This window comes from Chaetodon auriga, chromosome 21 (assembly GCF_051107435.1).
Source record: "Chaetodon auriga isolate fChaAug3 chromosome 21, fChaAug3.hap1, whole genome shotgun sequence".
NCBI classification, from domain to species: domain Eukaryota; kingdom Metazoa; phylum Chordata; class Actinopteri; order Chaetodontiformes; family Chaetodontidae; genus Chaetodon; species Chaetodon auriga.
In genome coordinates, this window is record NC_135094.1 from 20,639,843 (window position 1) to 20,662,600 (window position 22,758).

The window sequence follows — 22,758 nt, forward strand, 5'->3', positions numbered from 1 at the left end:
TTAAACATTGATTGTGCCAGATTTATGGATACGGCCATGGACATACACAACAATACACAGAAGTGAAGCTGCTTCCTGCATATGTATGAGTTATACCATGCATAAATTTAGCTCTTACTTTTGAACATCTCAGAAATGAAATATTAATGATTCTCAAAGGTGGTTAATTTGAGTACTCAGAAGTTAAGAATAGAACTGTGTGTGTTAATGTTGCATGGATAACTTCCATTTTTTGATTAGTTAATGAATGATAAACAGAAAAAAGAAATTCAAAGCATTAAACCATAACAGAGCTCGTAGCTGCTGTTAAAACTCTGCTGTTGAGACATTTATCTTTGTACTCTGTGTCAGCGTTGATCAGGTCCAGCTTTAGATGTCTCCATAAGCTGAAACAATGTGCAGGGAGCTGTAGTACATTAGATACTCAGTATATAGAGTATGGAGATTGTGACATATTTTTTGTCTTTCCAGACCAAAAATGCATTTGTTCCATGTCATAAGCTACTATTATACTAGAGCTAACACACTTTTGGATGGATATGTACCTTTAGCCTCAGTCTCTAGCATGATGTATTGCCTGCAGCCATCAATTGCACATTTAAAAAAAAAAAAAAAAAAAAAAAGACAGACTAGGAGGGCGGCACGGTGGCGCAGCAGGTAGTGCGCGTGCCTCACAGCAAGGAGGTCGCTGGTTTGATCTGTGTAAAGTTTGCATGTTCTTCCCGTGCATGCGTGGGTTCTCTCCCACAGACCAAAAACATGCTCAATAGGTTAATTGGTGACTCTAAATTGTCCGTAGGTGTGAGTGTGAGTGTGAATGGTTGTCTGTCTATGTTGCCCTGCGATCAGCTGGCGACCTGTTCAGGGTGTACCCCGCCTCTCGCCCATTGCTAGCTGGGATAGGCTCCAGCCCCCCGCAACCCCCGAAAGGGATACGCGGGTACAGAAGATGAATGAATGAATGAATGAATGAATGAATGAATGAAAAAGACTAGGAGAGTCAACTGTGTCATTGTTTCTGATAACATTAACAGCGGCTCACAGCGTGATAATAAGGCAGCAGTTAACACCTTTGATTTTCTTGTTGTGACGTGAAGATAATATATATAATACCTTATAAAGATGAACATGTTGACAAACAGCTGCCTATTTACACATCTGCCAAAATGAATATATATTATGGAGTCATGTTTGTGCCCTTCGTATGAATTTAAGTCTAATTTTCACTCTCATATTAGCTCTGCTTTGGTCTCTCCCAACTCCTGAGCTAACTATCTGTCTGGCTCCTAGGCTGCTGAATGCTCCGCTATGCCTGCTGTTGTTGCAGGAAAACAGATTAATCACTAAGACTGAACCAAAATACAAAATGTGCCTTAAAGGGAAAATGACCTAAAAATGCATTCAGTTGATTGTTCTATGATGTTCACAATTGCATACTAGCATGACAGTAAGAAAAAGGATGGTTGAACTCACCATGGCCAGCTGTATTGGTATTGAGCCATTGTTGTAAAATCGAAAGGCTCAGTCATTCACAAGGTGAGCGAGGTTCACTGCTCTGTGAACACATGATTGTGTAACAGATATTACTGTTTGGGCTTCATAAAGCCATTGTCAGTAAAACACATTTTGTTTGCAAGTGAAGTGCATTCTGTATTTATATTTACAACATGTCCCATTTTATTGTTATCATTATTATTATTATTGTTATTGAAGCAGGGTTATTTAAATTTAGTTCTTGGTGATTCCTACTTGACAGCTTCTTGGAAACCAGACTTTGTCTTTCTATTGTCCCTCTTCTTGTTTCTGCCAGCCAGCAGAGACTGGTAACCAATCCAGCCTTAAAAAAAAAAAAAAAGCTTCTTGTCTGAAGGCTAGTTGGAGACACACAGATCGATCGTGCTGTGCAGTGAATGTTCTAACTAACTAACTAATTTTTCACCATGTTCTCTACTTTTCTTAAGCAGCAGTGGCCTCTTCAAGAGTACTGGGGAAAGACAGAAACTTCATCACAATAATTCAATGTATTGATGATAAACTGCAAGCACTGAATGGTAATATGCAAGTTGTGTTCATTGCCTGCTTTGTTATTGTCTTTATAGTCCACTGAAATTAAAATGTTGGACATATACAGTGCTTAACAAATTTATTAGACCAACTGTCATAAAAAGGAGAAAACATAAATATTTCATAAATATTTCAAAAACTTGTTTACAACTAAAAATGTTATTGTTATTTATTTGGCAAATAACAAACTGAAAAGACTAAATAGTCCTTTTTCCCACATAATAACCAAAAAACTTAATGTTTTCTATGGCCTCCTTTGACCTTGATAACAGCTTGCATTCTTGCTGCCATTGTTTTTATGTGCTTTTCGACAGTCTCTTTTGTTATTGAGTTCCGAATAGTTTCTAGCTGTTCCCACAGACTTGCTTTAGATGAAACTTTCGTGTGATCAATCTTTGAATCCACTAAATCCTAAATTTGTTCAATAGGATACGGATCCGGACTTTGACTTGGCCAGTCCATCAGTTCTAGTACTCCAGATTCCTTTTTCTTGGTCAAATAGTCTCTGCACAGCTTTGAAGTATGCTTGGGGTCATTGTCTTGTTGGTATATGAACCCACGCCCAATCAGATTCAGTCCAGAAGGGATTCCATGATGCACTAAGACGTTGTGGTAGATGGTCTTGTTCATGATACCGTCGATTTTCACTAATTTGCCCACGCCGTTTCCACAAATGGAACCCCATACCATAATGGAATCTCCACCATGTTTCACTGTGGGTGCAATGCATCTGGCATCAAAACGTTCTCCAGCTTTTCTGTGGACATAAACACAACGATGCTGAAGAGTTCAAACCTGGACTTGTCCGTCCAGAGTACCTTCTTCCAGTCATCAACAGTCCAGTGATTGTGCTGCCTGTCAAATCTGAGGCGTTTTTGGATGTTTGCAGGCCTCAATAATGGCTTCTCAGCAGCTATTCTTCCCTTTAAGCTTTGTTCCGTCAGTCATCTGCTTATGGTCATTCTGGAGACTTTCTCAGACTCTCAGACTGAAGATTAGCAGTCATCTTCCTTCTGTCTCTAGTACTTAAATCTTGTGAGCTCTTGACCTTTTACCATTTTGAACAGGAATGAGGAATTTCAAACTGAATTCACCTTTTTATACCCAAATTTGAGCAGTCAGAAATTAATCAAGCATAACATTCAACCAGTAAAACTAATTTTTCTGTTCAGGAAAGTAAATAGCTATAATTTGACATGTTAATCAAGAAATAATAATGTGTTTTACTATTTTTTCAGTTTTTTGTAAATCGGCAAATTTGAAAATTCATGGATAACAACAATAATTATATTTTAGCATTAAAAACATCATTTCGGTTAAAGAGCTTCCACATATTGGTGTATTAACCATTACAGAAGCATAAAAAATGATTTTGGTAATTACCAATGCTGTTAATTTAGGGCAGCTGTTGCAAAAACCTTACTTTGGGTGGTGGTCTAATAAATTTGTTAAGCACTGTATATGGACATCCACTGAGGGTAAAAGTGCACTGATAATGCTTACATCAGTTTGCAAGCTAGATAGCCTGCTCAGTTCTAGCACACTGAAAAAAATGTATAATATCAAATGTCAACATCTTTCTGTTTAGAGGGTTTGATCCTAATCCCGCTTTAGCTCACATCAGACAATGGAGGCACTGCAAGATGCCATTTATTGTTTATGGCACCTCCAAACAGCAGTGTAGCACCACCCTCTGTGACTCGAGAAAAAGAAAAGCCATGCATAGAAACATATCACTGAGGAAATAATGTGCTTTGTTATGTTCCCATTGTAGTGACAATGTGACAAAAGAGCCAGCAGAGCTGAATATATGAAGTCCATGCTCAAAACAAATATGTCTGCAAGCTTCAGGCTTGTGATAGAGCAGAGAAAATCTGCTACTTTGACTCTGCATGTGTGAACGGGTTATTCTTCTACACCACTGCTAAGAAAATGTGTGTCCTTGGCTTGTAATCTACGGTTACCAGCACAAATGTGTTTGCATAGTCTCTCCATGCCCCTGCTGGCTCAGCTGTGAATCAAACACATACACTGGCCCGCCCACTTTGAGTCGCACAGGCTAACAGAGCATGTCTGATGTATCTCCAAAGACCTTTATGTTCCTTTACATAATAGAGAATATTAACGAAATGTTTAAAAATCACTTAGACATAACTTCTGTGACCTCAGTTGGAGCTCATCGTTTACTTATTTTAACTTGCATGAATGTATAAAAACACAAACATTCAATAAAAACCAGGGCAATCTCATGAGACTGACCTGAGGCTCGAGAACAGAAAAACCGACCTTTGAGTCCAGCACTGTCAGCTTTGGTCCTATTGGCCTCATGGTTCTGCTTGGCATGTCTCTGGTGTGAATGTGTGTAAATAAGGGCAGTGTGAAAATAGAGCATGCCTGATCAGCAAAGCCCTTGTGCAAAATATTCTGGTGAAGCATAAAATCGGGACATGAAAGATGATTTCATACCTTTTCCAAAGCAGAGTTATACCAGATTTAGACATTAAATTGACTCTCTTTCCAATGAGAGAATCCTTTTCTGTGGTATCATTCTGTCGTGAGTAACCTAAAATCATTGCTATTTTGCCCTGTATTATGTGAGAACAATTTGTCACTGAGTTCAAATTTCAAGGTCTGTTTGAACAGGATTTAGTTCTGTGTGGTTGCTTGGATGATTTTAATATTGCATATTCAGTGATTTCAGTCCCATCCAGAGCATGCGTGTTTAGGATTTCCTGACTCCTTCTCCCAGTATTAATTACAGCCCCAAATACCTGCTGGTTTTTGGCACACTTATCGGTCCTCTGAGAATTTATTCCAACTGGATAATACCCGGTGTTTCCCAGCGTATTCAGATGCTTTGCATGTGAAAGGCTGCAGTTCCTGTTATTGAGTTTTATGACTGTATACTGCTTTGAGTTGTGTGGGGTGTAATTAAAGACAATTAAAAAGATTATTGATAACCTAATGGTTATGCATTTCCACAGTCTGGCCTGCCAACAAAATATGGATTTTTTAATGCATATCACTTATGAATATTTGAAGTCATTGACTCTGTGACAACATTATGCTCTTTCCATCCCCCAAAGTATTATGGGAAATGTTAAATTTGGGGAAATTATGAGAATAGAGGGAGTGCCTTTATTTTGTCAGAGTCAGACAGTGTCAGACTTTGAAAACCGCTGGTCTAAGGTGTACTGTCATAGGCTGCCTTACTATAACCTTAGTGATAAGTAGTGAGCCGAGGAAGATGATGGCTATTTACCAAGGAACATGGTTAATATTTTCTCACCCATACCTCAATTAAGAATGCTCTTCGTGCCCAAGCAAAAACAGCTGATAACCACATAGATTGATTTCATCTCAGTGACTGATTTGGCAGAACTATTGAGTTGGACTGTACACAGCTAACCAAGAGCAATGAATTAAAAATGCATTCAGTCCTTTTATTTTCCTGACATTCCATAGCACACAATGAGCAAATAATAACTCTCTATTTAAAATGATGCCAAAGTATGACATTACATTTTGCTGTGTGCTGATATTGTTATTTAGGTGCAGATGAGGGCTTTGTAGCCATGGGGCCTGTGAATGATTTATTGGAGTGGAGCACGGAGAGATGGCCTGTAAGAATCTAATAAGACACCTGCACCTGGGAGGGTTTTATACCACCTTGGAAGGTTGTTGGGGAAAACTGGAGGAAATGGGAAATGGGGGGTGAGGATGAATGGTGGTGGACGGGGGAATCAAAGGAGAAAGAAATGGGAGGAGAGAAGGAGGCAAAGAGCACAAAGAACGCAGAATATGTGTCGAGGAGAATGCAACAGGAAGAAATAGGATGGGAAATAAGAGCGTTTGAAGTGAACTCAAACGGGGGCATATGTTTTTTTAAGAATGAAAACTGATGAATGACCAGTGTCATCTAGTGCTGATACATTTGTCAAACATTCACTTCCAGTTTGTCAAATGAGACAGTTTGGGACATTGTAATGTGCATTTTCAGACCAGGGGGTCTTGAAATTATAACTCAAAGATCTGATTTCTATTCAAGGTTAGAGGTCTGGAATGATACATTTGGAATGGAACTACATTTCCATTACTTGTAGAAATTGTGTATTCAAAAAAAAACATTCTGTGTCTGTAATTTAGGAGCTGAAAGCCAGTGCTAATGTGTGAACTTGACAGCAACAACACAACACTCTCTCAGCAGTTAATGTCGCCATGACAATATTAATCATAGGAGAATGAGCTACTTTAAAACCACATTCATCTGGGAATAAGATCATTGTAAATGATCTCCAGCTACACTATATATTTACAAAGTCACTAACAATTTATTAATTAATACAAATTTATTTCAAAATAGAAAACATTAGACTTCATTACATATGATAACCAATTCATGACTCAAATTCAGACATGGAAAATCCATAGTGATAACTAGATACTGAACGAGAAAATGCTCTCAGACCTCCACCAAGGAGGCAGTTAGTGCCTAATACAGATCCCACAGTTCAACTACCAATGAGTCCTTGTCTCAACAAAAACACTCCTCTTTGAGATCCCAGGAAGCAAACAAATATATGCAGTTTGAGACTCAAATAAACACTTTACCAACAAAAATAAATAAATAAAGTGATGCCTCTTGCATTTAACAAGCTTAGAGATCCTCTCACAACTTCAGAGTTATCTCCTGTAGTTCAGCCAGTGCGCTGCCGTTGGCTCAAGAGAATTTCCAGCCTGGGTGCCAAGGGGTTTGATGTTATATCCATTGAGTAGAAAGAATGGAGCAGAGTGGGTGAGGACATAGAGAGGGAAGTGCAGCACATCCTCCGCAAAGAGTGGATGATGAGAATCCAATCTAGACTTTTGGGCATTTAGTATTAATACCATAACACAGCAGTGACTTGGAAATTAGACAGTGATATTTTGATGAGTGAATAAAGGTAAGGCTCATGTTTTTACTACACCTTTAACTGTTGAAAACGTTGAACCCTCTAAAACTGGTGGCATTTTGTAATATAAGATAAGACAAGATATAACTTTATTAATCCCACATCAGGGAAATTATGGTGTTAGAGGCCGCAGTAGTAGCAAGAATAAAGAATAAAGAGATGCAGAAAAAACAAGTGCAAAATAAAAAGGAATACAAAATGAAAATCAACTCTAAGTATATATGTACATTAAATACATTTTTTTTTATTATTTAAAAAAATAGAGTTGCTTTTGTGCTCAGTTTCTCAATGTAGAATTTTGGATTGTACTAAGGCCCCCACCGTCTCATGCAAGGGGTGAGAGGGGTTGTCCATGATTGATGTCAGCTTGGCTAACATCTTCCTCTCACCCCCCTTCTTGATATTGTCTAGAGGGCAGTCCAGGACAGAGCCGAGCTCTGTTTGTTAATTCCTTTTCTCTCCCTCGCAGACCTTCCACAGCCCCAGCAGACCACTGCATAGAAAACTGTGGATACCACCACAGTGTCATAAAATATTTTTATTCTTTTTTTCCCAGGGGTAGAATCAAATCTCTTCAAGAGCCAATTCAGTTCATTTGCTCATTCCCAGTCTCCAAATTCTGGGCACCTCCCACTGTCACTGCTGTGGCCAGAGATGGTTTTCGGGCCTCTCAAAACTTCCCCTGATGGCACTCCTCCAGTTTCCTGCCTTTTTAGCTCCCTCTGCACCTTCCTCAGCTCATTTTGGTCCCCAGATCTAAAAATCTTCTTTTAATTCAGTGGGGCTTTCAGTTCTGGGGACACCGAGGGTTTGTTGTTTGGGAAACACCACACCTTCTTGGTAGGCACAGTGTTTTCCTTGCAAAAGTTAATGTTGTGCGTGATGCATGCTGTTAAACTGTCAATGTCCTCCCTGTGTGGACTACACAACAACTCAGTCAGTTGCGTCAAAGCTGAGGGACAGCTTTGACGCAACTGACTGAGTGCTTTTACTGGACTCATCTGACTATCTTCTCACATATCGTATGGTGGGCAGTTGTTTACTCACCAAACGTATGCATGCAGGGAGCAGATGAACCATGTTGTGATCAGAGCGGCCCAGTGGGGGGAGGGGGTGAAGAACTGTAAGCGTCCTTTGTGTTAGCATACAGTAAGTCCAAGGTTCTTTTGTGGTGTGGCATTTAACTTGCTGGGGGAAGGTGGGGAGCATGGAAGATTGAATTTTCCAGAGATGAGGAGGAATGGCCTGGGGGGTGTGATGTCTGCAGCTGTGAAACCACAGTTTGTAGGAGCTTGCATGCTGCTGCAGCATCAACCAACGGGGGAATGTACTGCAAATGTACTGCGTTATTGCGATGGCGTGTAAGAACTCCCTTGGGAGATGGTATGGCTAAATGCTAACAGCTAGCAGCTCTATGTTTCTCGTGCAGCGCTGCTCCTTTCCACTGATGTGTCCTGGGTTACACCATCTCTTGTTCACACACATAGCTATGCCCTCACACTTACTCTAACCACACTCTGTCACTCTCCTGTCGAATCGCAGGTGTTTAAAGCCATTCAAAGCAACATGTGATTCCAATGTGAGATCATTCAGCCACATCTCCGCTACAATCCCGGTCTGCAGTCTGGTTAGCGCTGTTAGCTCTTCCTTCTTATTAGGCTCACATTCCCCATAATAAGAGAGGGTATGGATGGTTTATACCATCTTTTCTTCTCACAGAACTTAGCTCCAGAAAAGAGTAAAAAGCAAATCACTAGTCTCACCAGCTGTAAGTCCAAACGTGCACATGACCAACCGAGACCAAGTGATGGAAGAAACACGAGTAAAGAAAAAAAAGCTGGAGCTGCTGTATGTAGCTGCCACTCTTATGGTGCTGTCTCCACAGGCTATATTACTGTATTGTTAATAAAGTAAAAAAGAAAAGAAAGAATAAAAACGGGTGGCACACATCTAACCCAGTGGGTCAGGAACCGCTACATCTAGAACTGCAGGAGCTCTCCAGCTCTGCTGATCGATCATATTGAGAAAGCTGCAAGCAGCATTACTGGAGGCGAAGCAATTGGCCTGTTCCGAAAAGGCACTTTTTTAATGGGCACTGCACTAATACTGCTAAACATGACAAAGAGACAAATTTAGTGGTACACCATATACTGGAGAGGTGTTAACCTTCTTTTCTGGTATGGATTTGGAAAACCTCCTGCTCACTGATAATTTTTTTCTATAATTTCAACAATATTAACCCTCTGTTGTAGTGATATGTCAATATACTGTATACTGCCCATTAGTAATACATGCTACAGTATATTGAGTCTACACTATGCTGTGATCAGATTGCTGTGTATGGACATAGCAGATTGAGTATCTGCTGATATTTGCAATTCTATTAGCATGTCTATATGCAGTTGTTTCTCAGTCTGCATATTGCCTTATTGTACTTAATAAACAGCAGTGCCTGATAAATTTAGCATTTACTGATATCAGAAAGCTGGTTTGAATGTGTCACTGCTTTCATTTTGAGAGATAGTTAGGGTTATTCGAAATGAGGTTGTATGTGATACTTATGCATATTCAGTGTATTACCAATAGTAAATAGTGGTTGGCATGCCCCTGGTTTGGAGAAATAGAGTAGAACTGGCATGACAGCAAGGCAGTATTGCTGTAGACAGAGTCGGCAGCAAAACATGTTTCATCCAAGAAAGGCCCACCTATGAGGAATCAATAGAAGTCTAAGTGTATGCTATATTTTTTCACCACTTTATTTTACTGTCAGACGGCACTATCCTTTGGAACTACAATTTCTCAACCACAGAACTTCTGTATTCCTATGTGCGACTGTGTCTCGCACTGTATTATACAGTCAGACTTTCAGCAGTTTGTGATGAAGACAACAATTGATTGATTAGGAGAGCAGCAAAGAAATGCCATATAGTTGTGGAGACAAAAACATACCTTTATGAACTAGAGTATACAGAAGAAAAACTTCTGCAGTTGGAGTCTGAATGGGCCGAAAGAGAGATAAGGGAAGCTTATGTGGAACCTGCATTTCTTCACTGGTTAGTTTTGTCAGTCCTTTCAGTTCTTTGTAAGTATTCAGTGCTCAGTGAGTGTCTATTTGGCTTATTTAGCTGCATGCACAGAGTGTTGTTTATATATATAATATAGTACCAGAGGAAAGGGCTGTCTGTCAAAATATTCATGTTCAAAATATAGCATACACTTGAACACCTTATTTTTTATGGCTAAAATTTTTCTGCTCCCCCTTTCCACAGCAGTACATTGCTTAGCCTCTGTGCCAGTACTCCTGTCTGCTTCTCCAAAGTGGGGGCATGCTGACTAATACAATGACTATGAATAAGTACCTCATGCTACCCCATTTTAAACGTCCCTTTAATCAATTACATTTATCCATGTGTGGTTACGGCTTGTCAGGTTCTTTCTTGAGTTGCTAGACAATATGGATTAAGTCAAAGTTCTAAACAGAGCTGATTGGATCAGTGGAAGAACATTCAGATGCATGTTTGTGTTCTGCATTCACTATGGATGGCAAAGACAGAGCCTTGTCAGCAATGCCATGGTTACCTCATAGCAACAGGGACTGAGACTGATATAAATAGAAGAATGTTGCTTATATTTCAGGTCAACAAATATTTTAGATTATTTCAACTGTCAGATTGGACTCACTGTTGAATGGAATGGCTATATTGTGGCGGAAGGTGCCAACATCTGTGCTAGTATACTGAAGAATGTGTATGCTGAGTATCAGAGTATCTCTCTGAATTGTGGGCATGTGAAATGGAAAATCTACTGATTGAACAATTACACAATCATGGCACACTGAAACTAAATCCAATGACTGATAAACTAAACTTGAAAATCTGTTTTTTTGTAACCTGCCACCCCTGCCACAAACAGGTTAATGTATCATTCTCACTCCACTGCCTATGAAGAGTTGTTGTTTATTAAGTTACCATGTAACTTCCACTGTTCTTGTGTTGTTCCATTGTTCAGCATGCCCTCACTGAATTTTATGACTGTATTTTAGGTCAGTTTTGTGAGCTGAATGTACAGGTCATTCAGACAATCCTGACAATTTCATTTTTTATTTTTTGTTCCAGATAAGGGTAAAATTGAACGTGGAACGATTTTCTTAACTCTAATGTGGTAGACTATTGCCTGTAATGCTATTTGTCCTTAGAAGTAACATATGCGAAACAATACCAGGGATGGGTAAGGCAGATGAGAATGAGAAGGGTTTATGGAACATGTGATCTTAAAGGTACCCCATGGATTTTGTTTACACTCCGTGTTTCTGATCAAAACATATTGTGTGTATTGTTGAGGTTGAACAAATATGTATAATACATTTTCTTTTTGTACAAAACATTCACAAAGGCATTTTTTGAATGCAGGATTTTTCTGTTCATGCCAGAGAAATCAGCATTGTCCATGAGAAATCTACATGGTTTTGTCACTCACATTACAGTGAGATACAAAAAGGTTGGGTAAGACCAATAGTGGCAAAAGCATGACTGTAGGGGTGTCAGGTTGCTTCAAGCGAAATGCTTGTCAGATCGTTGACAATGTCTGAACCCCCATTCACCTCTCCAACAATTTGTACAACTGTCTGATCAACAATGTGATAATCACAACCACTTTGTACAGTGATTACTCTTGCGATGTTCTGATGTTCATCTGGGGTAAAGCCTGGTTTATGCTTCTGCGTCGCGTCGACGCCGTACCTACGCCGTCGACGCAGACCCCTACGTGGACCCTATGCCGTAGCCTGACATGCACCTCCAAAAAATCCTGACTACGCGTCGCGTCGACGCGTCGTGACGTGAACATCGAGGACTGTGATTGGTCCGCTCAGAACGTAATTTCCGGTTCACTCGCAGCCCTATGGTCGCAGCACAACAACACCACCATTTTCAAAGTTTCTGTGGTGAGAGCTACGAGAAAAAATGGACCAAGCCGAAGAAAGAATCATCGAGGAGGTACGCAAGTACGACCACCGTCTCTGACCGGAAGAAAACCAAGGAATCCGACAAGAGCCCGCCGAAACCATACAAAGACACAGCCACACCCCCCTAGCGGCTTGGCGGTGAATTGCGGAGCAACGCATTCCCTCGACGCAGAACTATGAATGCTCAGTGATGGCGTCGGGTGTACGCCGTAGGTACGGCGTCGCCACGACGCAGAGGCATAAACCAGGCTTAAGGGAGACCTCTAGTAGTGACTACTAATGTAGTGTTTATTTTGTACTATTAGTCTTGCCGTAGTTTCAATGATACATGGTGAAGTAAACGGTCACTTCTTTTATCTCTTTTGAGATTTTAGGTGGCCAGAAAACATGTTTGCCTGTGAGTACAGACTCATACAGTCATTTTGACATTGAGTATTAAGAATACTAGTGTTGAAATCCTTTGTTAAAGAATCCAAGTTCGTTCGAAATGTGCATTTTGACCATATATGCTAACCGCTAGCATCATAATGGAATTTTTCCCATATACGTTAGCCATAAGCTAGCGCATTTGTTGCTATACGTTTAAAACAGCCAATATAACAATATCGTTATTCAACAACGTCTGTAACTGAATGAAATACTAAGAGATGTATTCTTTTATCTGTCTAGTTTTACAGTGCTTCCTGAGTAAAGTTTGGAAAGGATGAAAGCTGCTTCCTTCTTTATCTTGGGGAAACTGTTAGCTATCTGCTAATCTGCTTGCTGATGTAGCAAGCTAGGCCGCACCACACACACACACACACACACACAGAAGCAGGGGCAGAACAACCCTGGTGTCCAGAGTTGTAAAAGTAGACACTTCATGGAACTACTTTTCATATGAATATCCATGTGCAACACCATAAATGCCTTTGAGGAGAGATTGTTTCAGTGTTCTCCCTTGCATTCCCTGTTTGTGTGATTTATTACATCAAGACAACTAAGACACACAGAGACACAGAGTTGTTGGGATACAACCAGGAGGAGACCATGACAGGAGGCTTTTCACTATGGCCATACAGAACAGGTAGAAACATTTTTACTTCTGACATGGTTGGACAACAAGTCATACTGTGTTGTTTGACACACACTGAACACATAGTTGTAGCAGTGCTGTGAGGGTTAGGGTGAACAAAAAGCACATCTTTATATAGGAGGCCATGATTAAAGTAGAGAATATCACCAGTTGGAAACACACAGAACAGTTTGTCCTGATTACGTAGGACAGTGATTCTCAACTGGTCTGGCTTCAGGACCCACTATCACCCCTTAATGACAAGCCGCGACCCAAGCCACGACACAAATAGACAGCATTCCGCTGCATAAAAAAAAAAATCCCCTTCAAAATAGAAGCACAGGAAACTTTTTTTTCTTTTTCTTTTTTGTCCAGGCAAAGGCCCGTAATCCACTGAAAATGGGTCCATGACCCGCAACCTAGGACATCTTATTTGGTCCACCTGTGACGTTGCTAATAATCTGTCAGTGCACAGGAAAACTGTGTGCATACAGCAACTGGGAATAGGCTTTTTGTCTGTGAAGATTCTCCAGAAGAGTCATCCAGGGCATAGTTATCCAAGGAGGGTTGAATCAAGGGCTGCCGAACTCGATTGTAGAAACTTAAAAACATTTTGCCTCTCATCCAGGAGGTCAGGATTAAATACTTGGAACCCCCCATCAGCCAGTTAGAACTGAAGAAGCCCCTTGGATGAGAGGTGAACTGTTACAACCCCTAGCTCATGGTGGAAAAAGGGAAGCAACATAGACCAGTTGGAATTGGTTAAAGCAAAGTTATTTATTATAAAGGTAAGGAAAATGATGATTACAAACAAGACCTGAGGCAACACTAAAAGGAACTGGGCCAGCTAGTGCTGATAAATCAAAAAACAATCACAACCAAAAAAGGACTCTCTGAAACTAAAGCTAATTAACAAGAAACAATCCAAAACAAAACACTCTCTGATTAACTAGAATTTAACATAAACAACAAATCAGCACCTGTTATTCCTAATGTGACTAAACAGGGTCGTCACTACCTCCATGTACAATATCAGCATCAGAGTTGACACTGGCCCTGGCCCAGTCCTTCTCATAACTCGAAGTGCCTCTCACACCAACAGTACAGTCACACACAAAAGATACGTCTGGTGCGCCGCTCTACAGCCGCCCCGACTGCCAGTCCGCCCGAGGCTTTCTGCATCCAGTCCTCGATTGGCGCCTGGGGATTGGTGAACGGGCCTCAACCTTGCACCGATCCAGCGAGCAGACAGCCAAAGGTGGGAGGTGGGAGGCAGAGGGAGACCACACCTCCATGACGAGCCAATCTCCGATGCACAGCAGGTTGGGGGGGGGGGGGGGGGTCGGTGGCCATAACAGAAAGCCCAGTCAGCTAAACGTGGTTTTATATGATTGGAGGGGTTGATGATTGTTCCAGATCATATTTAATGGGATTAATTCATGTATATACCCCTGAGTTCTGAATGACTCATCAAAAATATTTCAATATTTTATGAAAAGAGAAGGTTTTTAAGATATTCAAACATGCTTGGTTATATTTGACATATGCCAAGTGATAGACAAATTACTGCAGGGAAACAGCATGGGAGTGTGGAAAATGTATTTTTTATGTCACTGTGTCTTTAAAGAGCACTTTGTTATCCAGTGAGCTGAAAGAAATCCAGACTACTCAGCCAGCTACAGAGCAAACCATGAATGCTTCCTCTGTGTGTAAACTGGAAATGAATCCATCTTGTTTCTACCAGCTCCTTCTGTTGTTGTCAGATTAATGTACTAAAATTTCCTTCTTTCTTGGCTTTCTCTGTAGTTATCCTTACACATGACTGTGCTGAGTCTACAGCCTGTTAAATCCAGGCTCCTTAGACAGATTTACTGCTCAACTGGAACATCTGAATCTGCTTTGTTAAAAACTCTTGGTGTTATATCTGCCTCTGGAGCCAGAAGCACCAGTTCTTTCAAAGTCATGCTGCACGGACAACATTTGGTACTAACTAATCACATTTCTTTTTAGATGAACAGGTTCAAGCATTTAAATATCATCCACAGGGTTAAAACAAAATCTAAATGCCTGTGAAGCTGAGAGTTATCATTGTCGTGTGCTCCGAAACTTTGGTCATGTCAGACCATTATGTTAACCTCTGCGCAGATAAAGAAAGTAACCTCTGTTCATGTTGTGTCTGAGCATTAAGCTAAAATAATGGGATGTTTATGAAGAGCACAAACTCAGCTGGTGACGGAACAAAAAAATCATGGAATAAATGGACAAATTCTCTGAAAGATCATCACTTATTTTTTGTTTCCCATCACAGTCTGCTGTGATTTACTTCTTTGCTTCATATTCCAACCAGGCTGAGGCAGAACAGGACAGATTTAAGGCCTGAACAGCCCCTGAACTTTTTAAGTTTTGTGAAGATTTTTAAATCAATTATTTCTTTTTGCTGTGTTCCAAAGAGGAAGAGAATCACATTAGATGTACATAATGTAATATAAATCATACATCCTGTGTCGTTTTTGGATTTTATGTGAGCAAATGCCATCGGATTTGTAGTCATTAATTTGTAAAACCTCAAAGCCTGCATACAGTTGCATGAAAACGTTTAGCCACCCCTGGTCAAAATTTATGTTATTGGAAATAGCTAAGTGAATAGAAAACTAACTGATCTCCATAATGCATAAAGTTAAGATGAAACATTCCCTTTACATTTTAAGCAAAATTAGTGCTTTATTTTTATTTTGTACGTTTGTGGAGTAAAAACGGAAAGGAGCACCAATCAGAAGTTTGGCAACCCAAGAGATTTGAACTCTTGCATAACTTTTATCAAGGTCTCAGACTTTAATCAACTTGGTGGGGCTATGGCTTGATCACAGTTCATCATTAGGAAAGGCCATGTGATGCAAATTTCAAAGATATATAAATACTCTGACTACTCAAACCTTGTCCCAACAATCAGCAGCCATGGGCTCCTCTAAGCAGCTGGTCTTTGAAAATATACTAAATACCCACAAAATAGGAGAAGGTCATAAGAAGACAGCAAAGCGTTTTCATTTTGCTGTTTCCTCAGTTCATAATGTTGTTAAGAAATGGCAGTAAACAGGAATGGTGGAGGTCAAGCTGAGATCTGAAAGAACAAGAAAGCTTTCAGAGAGAACTGCTCAAAGAAATGCTAGAAAGGTAAATCAAACCCCTGTTTGACTGAAAAAGATCTTCATGAAGATTTGGCAGACTCTGGAGTGGTGGGACACTGTTATGCTGTGCAGCAACACCTTCATGGAAGAGTAATTGTGTTATTCAAAGTAGTCATATTATATTCATATAGTGCTTTTCTAGTCTGATGACCACTCAACGCGTTTTTTTATAACACAGGTCTGCATTCACCCACTCACAAATATACACATTTGTGGGGCGGCTAAGCCACCTGCTCATTACGAGCGTTATCCACTCACACACTGATAGCACAGCATCAGGAGCAATTTGGGATTCAGTATCTTGCTCAAGGATACTTCAACATGTAGACTGCCAAGGCCAGGGATCTTACGTATGCCCTGACCCTCTAACTGAGGACACTTTGACCTAATCCCTTATTAAAATGTGAACTCGAGCAATCCTCCTTGAATTGGTCCAGTCTATGTCTGTGCAGTTTATCTGTAAGACCTTGGTAACTTCTGTAGTAAGAGCAGGGGGAGAGACTTCCTATCTCCTGTCTGCTAAAATGGTCTCTAAATATTATGTTAATGTGTCTCTGTGTGAGGTCTCTGTGTTGTCCAACCTTGAGACCTTTGGGCACCTAACTGTACAAAAGGCCTGTGATAGAAAATTCCCTCACACTGATAAGTGAATGACTACTCAGAGACAGACAGGATGAATATGAATAGATAACATATTTGTCTTCATCTTTTAGTAGCATAACTCAGCATTAGCTTCCTTCTGTCTCCTCTCCTTTTCTCTTCACTTTTTTGGGCCCTCCCATTGTTGTTTGACTTGACCAATGACATGTGCCAGTCTTGAGGAGGTGCTGTGGGTGCTATTGAGAGAAATTGGCTGTTAAATGGAGAGTTGACGGGCTGGGGCTCTGACTTACTGCCGCCTCTAAACAAACTGCTATTACCTTGGAAAACGTGATTGTGCTTTATTGATGTGTGCTGACAGAGTGGAACTTCAGTTCACAGATTAGCTTTTGATTGTCTGTGCCTGTTGTTGTGTGCTTGTCATTTTCACTTTCTGGTTGCATGGCTTCCTGCCTCTCCTGCTATCTAGATTAATTGCTTCATGCCATAAAAGTGTGATTCGCTTTGTCGAGTCCTCTGCGAACACACACACACACACACACACACACACACACAGACAATGGGAATCTCATGCCTCTGTCGGTGCAATAATGTGCCTTCACTGATGAGATGGCAAGGGAGTTAGAGGAAGACCGAGAAGAGAGACATATCCAAAGAGAAAGCAGAGAAAAGTGCTGGGATAGACATTTGGGAAAGCTCTGACAGAACATAGCTTCATATCTGATAGTGCTGACGAGAACCATGATGCTAAAAGTGGTCCAGCAGTAAAGACAATGATGTAAATAATAACCATGATGATTGTCTCTTGTTTTCCCAACTCCAACCTAAAATGTAAATGCAAAAAATACAGCAACTGAATATGAACAACATCAGTAAATAAGAATCAGCCACCTGTCGGGTAATGAATGTGATGCAGTGTATTTAAAGTAGTGGCAGTATCCTGGATTTCAGTGGAGAATCTTCTTTGTCTAATTCCTGTTTCTGCATAGATGGTCAAAAGAACTATGCATGCAGTGCGTGTGATGTAACCCACATAAGGAGTTGTTGGTTTTATGGCTCACTACCACCTTAGCAGTTACTAGAGCGAGAAGAAAATCCAAATTTGATGAAAGGGGAGAAAGCTTCTGTGGCTCTGAGGGAGCACAGAGTATCAAACACCATAGCTGACTGTGATAGCGATGACACCAAAGACCAGTGTTGGTATGAGTGGGAGTCTCTGGAGTCTCACAATAAGATTTCTTTCTTTGTTTTGTGCTTCGATTAAGATTTTATTCCCCATTCAAAACTGATTTAATACATGGAAAATGGGGCACTGTTTTCAGGCTCACTCCAGTTCACTTCTTGTCAATTCAGTCTCCAGCTTGTATGAGCACACTAAAATTGTCATTTACTAACCACCACTATTGGCTGTTCTGTTGTAGACTCAGAAGTTGTTCTGTGTGTTCTGTGGTGCTCCTCTTTGCTGTTATCATTGTTCTGTCTCCAGCAGTTGAGATGACCCTCTCTGCTCCAGCACTAGTACCAGGAACCCACCATTAGCCACAAAATGATATACAAGAAGGTCTTTTGAAAGAAAAAGACTTTGTCCCCTAACCCTAACCCTAACCCAACACTGCACGGATCCTGGTCGCTGCTAATCACTGATCTATCTGGCATCAAATCCACACACAATTTACTCATTGGTGTACAAAACAATACTACACAAAAACCCAAGATCGTGATATATAGAAAGTACTTTGCACATGTCTGGACCAATCATATAGTATGTGTGATTGACAAAAGATAACGTCTGCTGCACACAGCTGTAAACTACAGATGTTTTTCATTGCAGCATTGTAAATGCTATAAGACAGTGGTTGATCATTTTGTAAACTTAAGCTTTTGTTGTTTTTCAACGGATGTCTTTTACAGAAGCTATCTCCCCCTGCCTCCCCCTTTATTTGAACACTGCCAAAGGCTAGTGTTGGCTAGTAATGCCTTACTCAATGAAAGGACGTGCGAGTCAGTAACATGTAATGTGTAACATATTACACATTTTACAGTAACACCCTTTTCTTACCAGGAATTTGATGAAAAGTTCTTGTCAGTTTTGACTGGAAATGGGAGGAGATGGCTGGGTTTTACTAAAAGAGGAGGAAAACACTGTCTGGTAACACAGAAGTTGTCTTATTGACATGTTGTGTTTCCTTAGCTGCTAGCTAAGCATTGGTGAGTCTGGAATCAGTTGGTTTTGTTCAGACTTAGAGGGTGTCTGATCCTTAGAGCTTCACTGTGTGGGGCTAAGCTAGCTGTTGGGGGTAAGTTACTGACCCCAATGTCTTCATTTTCATTTCTGCATGTATTACATGCAGAAGAAGTAACATCTGTGTCTGAAGACTTTGGAGCTGTTTGTCAGAAGTCATGAAAGCCAGTGTAGTTATTGGGATGATGTATTTCTGACTTATTAAGAGGGGAGTGGGGAGAAGTGGCACTTTCAGCCTCAGTGCAGCTTAAGAAGAAGAAGAAGAATCAGAGGGACAATCCCCTTTATTGTCACACAACATACATGCGACCACGCCATGCAATTGGTGAAATTTATCTTCCGCATTTAACCCATCTTGGTCCTTGTTCCTCCGTGGCAGACCAAGAGCGGTGCCATCCAACCGGCGCCCGGGGACCCAGTTTCCTTTGTCACCATTGGTCAGGTGGTGATCTTCTTGCATGTTTTTAGTGGGGTTTTTTTTTATGGAGGATACCCCAGGTGAACACAGGGAGAACATGCAAACTCCACACAGAAAGGCCCCTTTTTCCTCGAGCAGCAAGCATCAAAGGCATGGTGGAGGACACGCCCCCGGTGCCCGCAGCGAGAATCGAACCCGGGACCTTCTAGCTGTGAGGCCACAGTGTTGCCACCATGCCACCGTGCCACCACTTCAAGCACTGTTGCCGTTTTCAGCTGTCATGGTTACTGGTGGGCTCTCAAAGGCTTTTTCACTTTGATGAGTGTATAGGCCTGAGAATCCTTCAAACCACAAAGGTTCTACAACATGTTTGGAGCAAAAGTCTTGGCCAATCACTGTGTAGTGGGAGTGGTTGTTAGAATTTCTCGCTGTTATTAGATAGTTCTTGTCCAAGATAGTCTGTAGCTGACTAAGCTACAGGCTGTCTTGGACAGCGTCTCACACCCACTTCATGATGTGCTGGTCAGGCACAAGAGTACTTTCAGTGAGAGACTCTTCCCACCAAAATGCACGACTGAACGGCGCAGGAAATCATTCCTGCCTGTGGCCATCAAATTGTACAACTCCTCCCTCTGAATGGCCCTTGTCTCAGCATTCAGCATATATGCATATATATTTGTTTAGTTAACTGTATATATATTTTGTTTTTTATATATATATTTTTTCTTTTTTTTTCTTTTAATTGCACTGCATGTTTTTCTCTTCTTTCTCTTCTATATCTCTCCTGTCTCTTCTTCATCTCTTCTATTTCTTCTATTCTTTTAAGGAGCATCTGAAACAAAAACAATTTCCCCCAGGGATCAATAAAGTATATCTGAATCTGAATCTGACTCTTTTCAGGCACTGTAAGACAAAAAATAAGCACTTTCTCTTAAGCATATTAAGGACTTGAACATTACAGGAAACCACCAAAACTTATATCAAGATGATGATGATGATGATGATGATGATGATGTGTCTTCTCTTTCAGTGCCTGGCTGTGTGGGAGTCATTCCTCCTGTCTCAGAGAGTGGAGCCCGGCGAGCAGAGAGATGGGGAAGGTGCCTCTTAATTTGTGGAAAGGATCAAAAGATGGAAATAGCATCCTCTTTCAAAACGACATAAAGCAAACCCTCTGTTGTCTGTCCAACACATCTAAACTATAGACTTTGAACCAATGTCCATTTACGCAAACATGCATCATGTACAAAACAAGCACACTCTGTCTTTATGTCTCTTTTTCTTTCTGTCTGGCCAAAGAGGTTAATCCCAGTCTCACCATTCCAGTGATGATTGTACAACACTGTGGTTCCAATGTCCAAAGGCCACATGTTTACACACCACCGTGTGCATTGCCAAAAGTTTAAAGAAGACTCCTGGCTGGTCTGGCTCTGTTTTGTGGTGCATTGTTTTTCATATAGTACAGTAACTGTACTCTGCGTAGATGATATAATGATACTGTCCTGTGTGGGTGGCAAGCAGCTGTGGCCAATAACACAGGATGCCACCTTAGAAGGGTATTGAATGCTCAGGTGTGTTAGTTCTCACCCCTCATCTCAGTAAAAAGTAAAAAATAACAATGCATTCAGGTGCCATTATTTCAGATTTCCATCTTTAATATCAGGAAGTTGGAGTGAACTGACAGAATAAGAGTTATAAGCTGTATTACAAATTTTAAAATACATAAGTATAAAAGGTCCGAAGTAATGTGGTAAAGCATATGGATTTGAAACCTTAGATGGAGGAATCAGATATAACACTGAGGCCATTAGCTACCTTTTAAAAATGCCACTGACTTACAGGAACATTACCAACAACACATCTGAAGTTATTTGTTAGTTAACCACTCAGTCAGGCAGCAGAGGAAGCCACCAAGAATGAACAGAATGGCAATTCTACAGTGTTGTTGAGATTAGTCTGCATGAGTTGGGTTCCAATCAGTTAAAACAAATGACCTGTTTAATTTTTTCCAAATGGATGTTTTTAGACTTCCAAAGGTTACTCATACCATACTGATACCAATGTACTACATCTGTAATACAAATGTCATGGAACCATATGACTGACATAATATCCAACCCTTAACCATTACAGCATTTGAGCCACGACCACTGTTTTTTTTCTAATCTTAACCAAACTACTTTCATGGAGCTCTGTTATGGACATGGTTCCAAGAGGCTTATTGAGTATATTAAGTGTGAAAGGCCATTTGTGATCTTGGCAACAGGACTTTGATCAACAAACTTTACCCAAGTCCACTTGCCAGCTTTTTTCCACGTTGGGATATGGTTGACATGTCTGGAAAAAGCTAGTAAATGGACGGTTAGGTGAGATTTTTTTTTTTTTTTTTTTTTTGAAATGTTGTCTGTGTATTGTTTTCCAGACAGTATCCTCAAGAGTGCTGGACAGCTTTAAGACTTGCATACCTGCACCTGCATACACAGTTGCATTCACATATGTTGGGATTTACCTGATTAAATTGATTGACTGTGAGCCCATACAGTCATGCAGACAAAGGCAGATGACAAAATTCAGACCTTAAGTCATGGCATTTTGGATCAGTGATGTTGGTCTCATCACAAATGTACATCACACCGAGCAGGCCCTGATTGGTCAGGGTCCAACATGAAGTCTGCCATGTTTTTCTGCCAAATCACAACAAGAGTTTGTCACCTGAGACAATGACCATCTAAAATATTGCATAGTCTGATTCCTGCAATTAAATGGTCAAACTCAATTAGTATAGCCACCTTTGACTGAAAGCAAGTTCAGGGCAGATTTTTGCAAAGAGAGCACACCAAAAAATAACAGTATAACATTCCATTACAAAATCGATTAAGAAATGCATTAAAGCTTGTGGTTAGAGCATGTAAGATCAGAATGGTATGAATAACGCAGAGTACTATTGATTTCCTGTTAAAATTTGAGCAGAGAAGCCTTAAAAGCTTTAAGAACTTCTCTTAAGAATGTTTGGTTGTTTGTACTGATAGAGATTTCACGTTTACATGTCTGATGAAGACTAGCTACAGGATCTGCAATGTCTTTGAAGCAGAATGCCTAAGTAATCTTTTTTATACTTATATAATCTTTTTTCTCTCTTCTGCTTTTATCATTATTGAATGTAAAAACAAAAAAAGTCTGAATAAAATTGATTTTGAGATGTTGACATAATAAAGACAGATCTAACACTAATAACTGTTTAAGCTTCTGTTTGGAGACTAAAAGGCTGGAGAAGTGAAGT

The 22,758-nt window shown here is 40.4% G+C and overlaps 1 protein-coding gene across 1 annotated transcript in view; it reads left to right on the plus strand.

The window, feature by feature from the left end:
• Positions 1–22,707, plus strand: part of snx7 (sorting nexin 7) — a 57,088-nt gene extending 34,381 nt beyond the window's left edge. The window contains exon 9 of the mRNA XM_076760963.1: positions 20,509–22,707. Coding sequence (XP_076617078.1) covers positions 20,509–20,589 — 81 coding nt within the window. The 3' untranslated portion in view covers positions 20,590–22,707. The remainder of the gene's footprint in view (positions 1–20,508) is intronic.
• Positions 22,708–22,758: the final 51 nt, after the last annotated feature.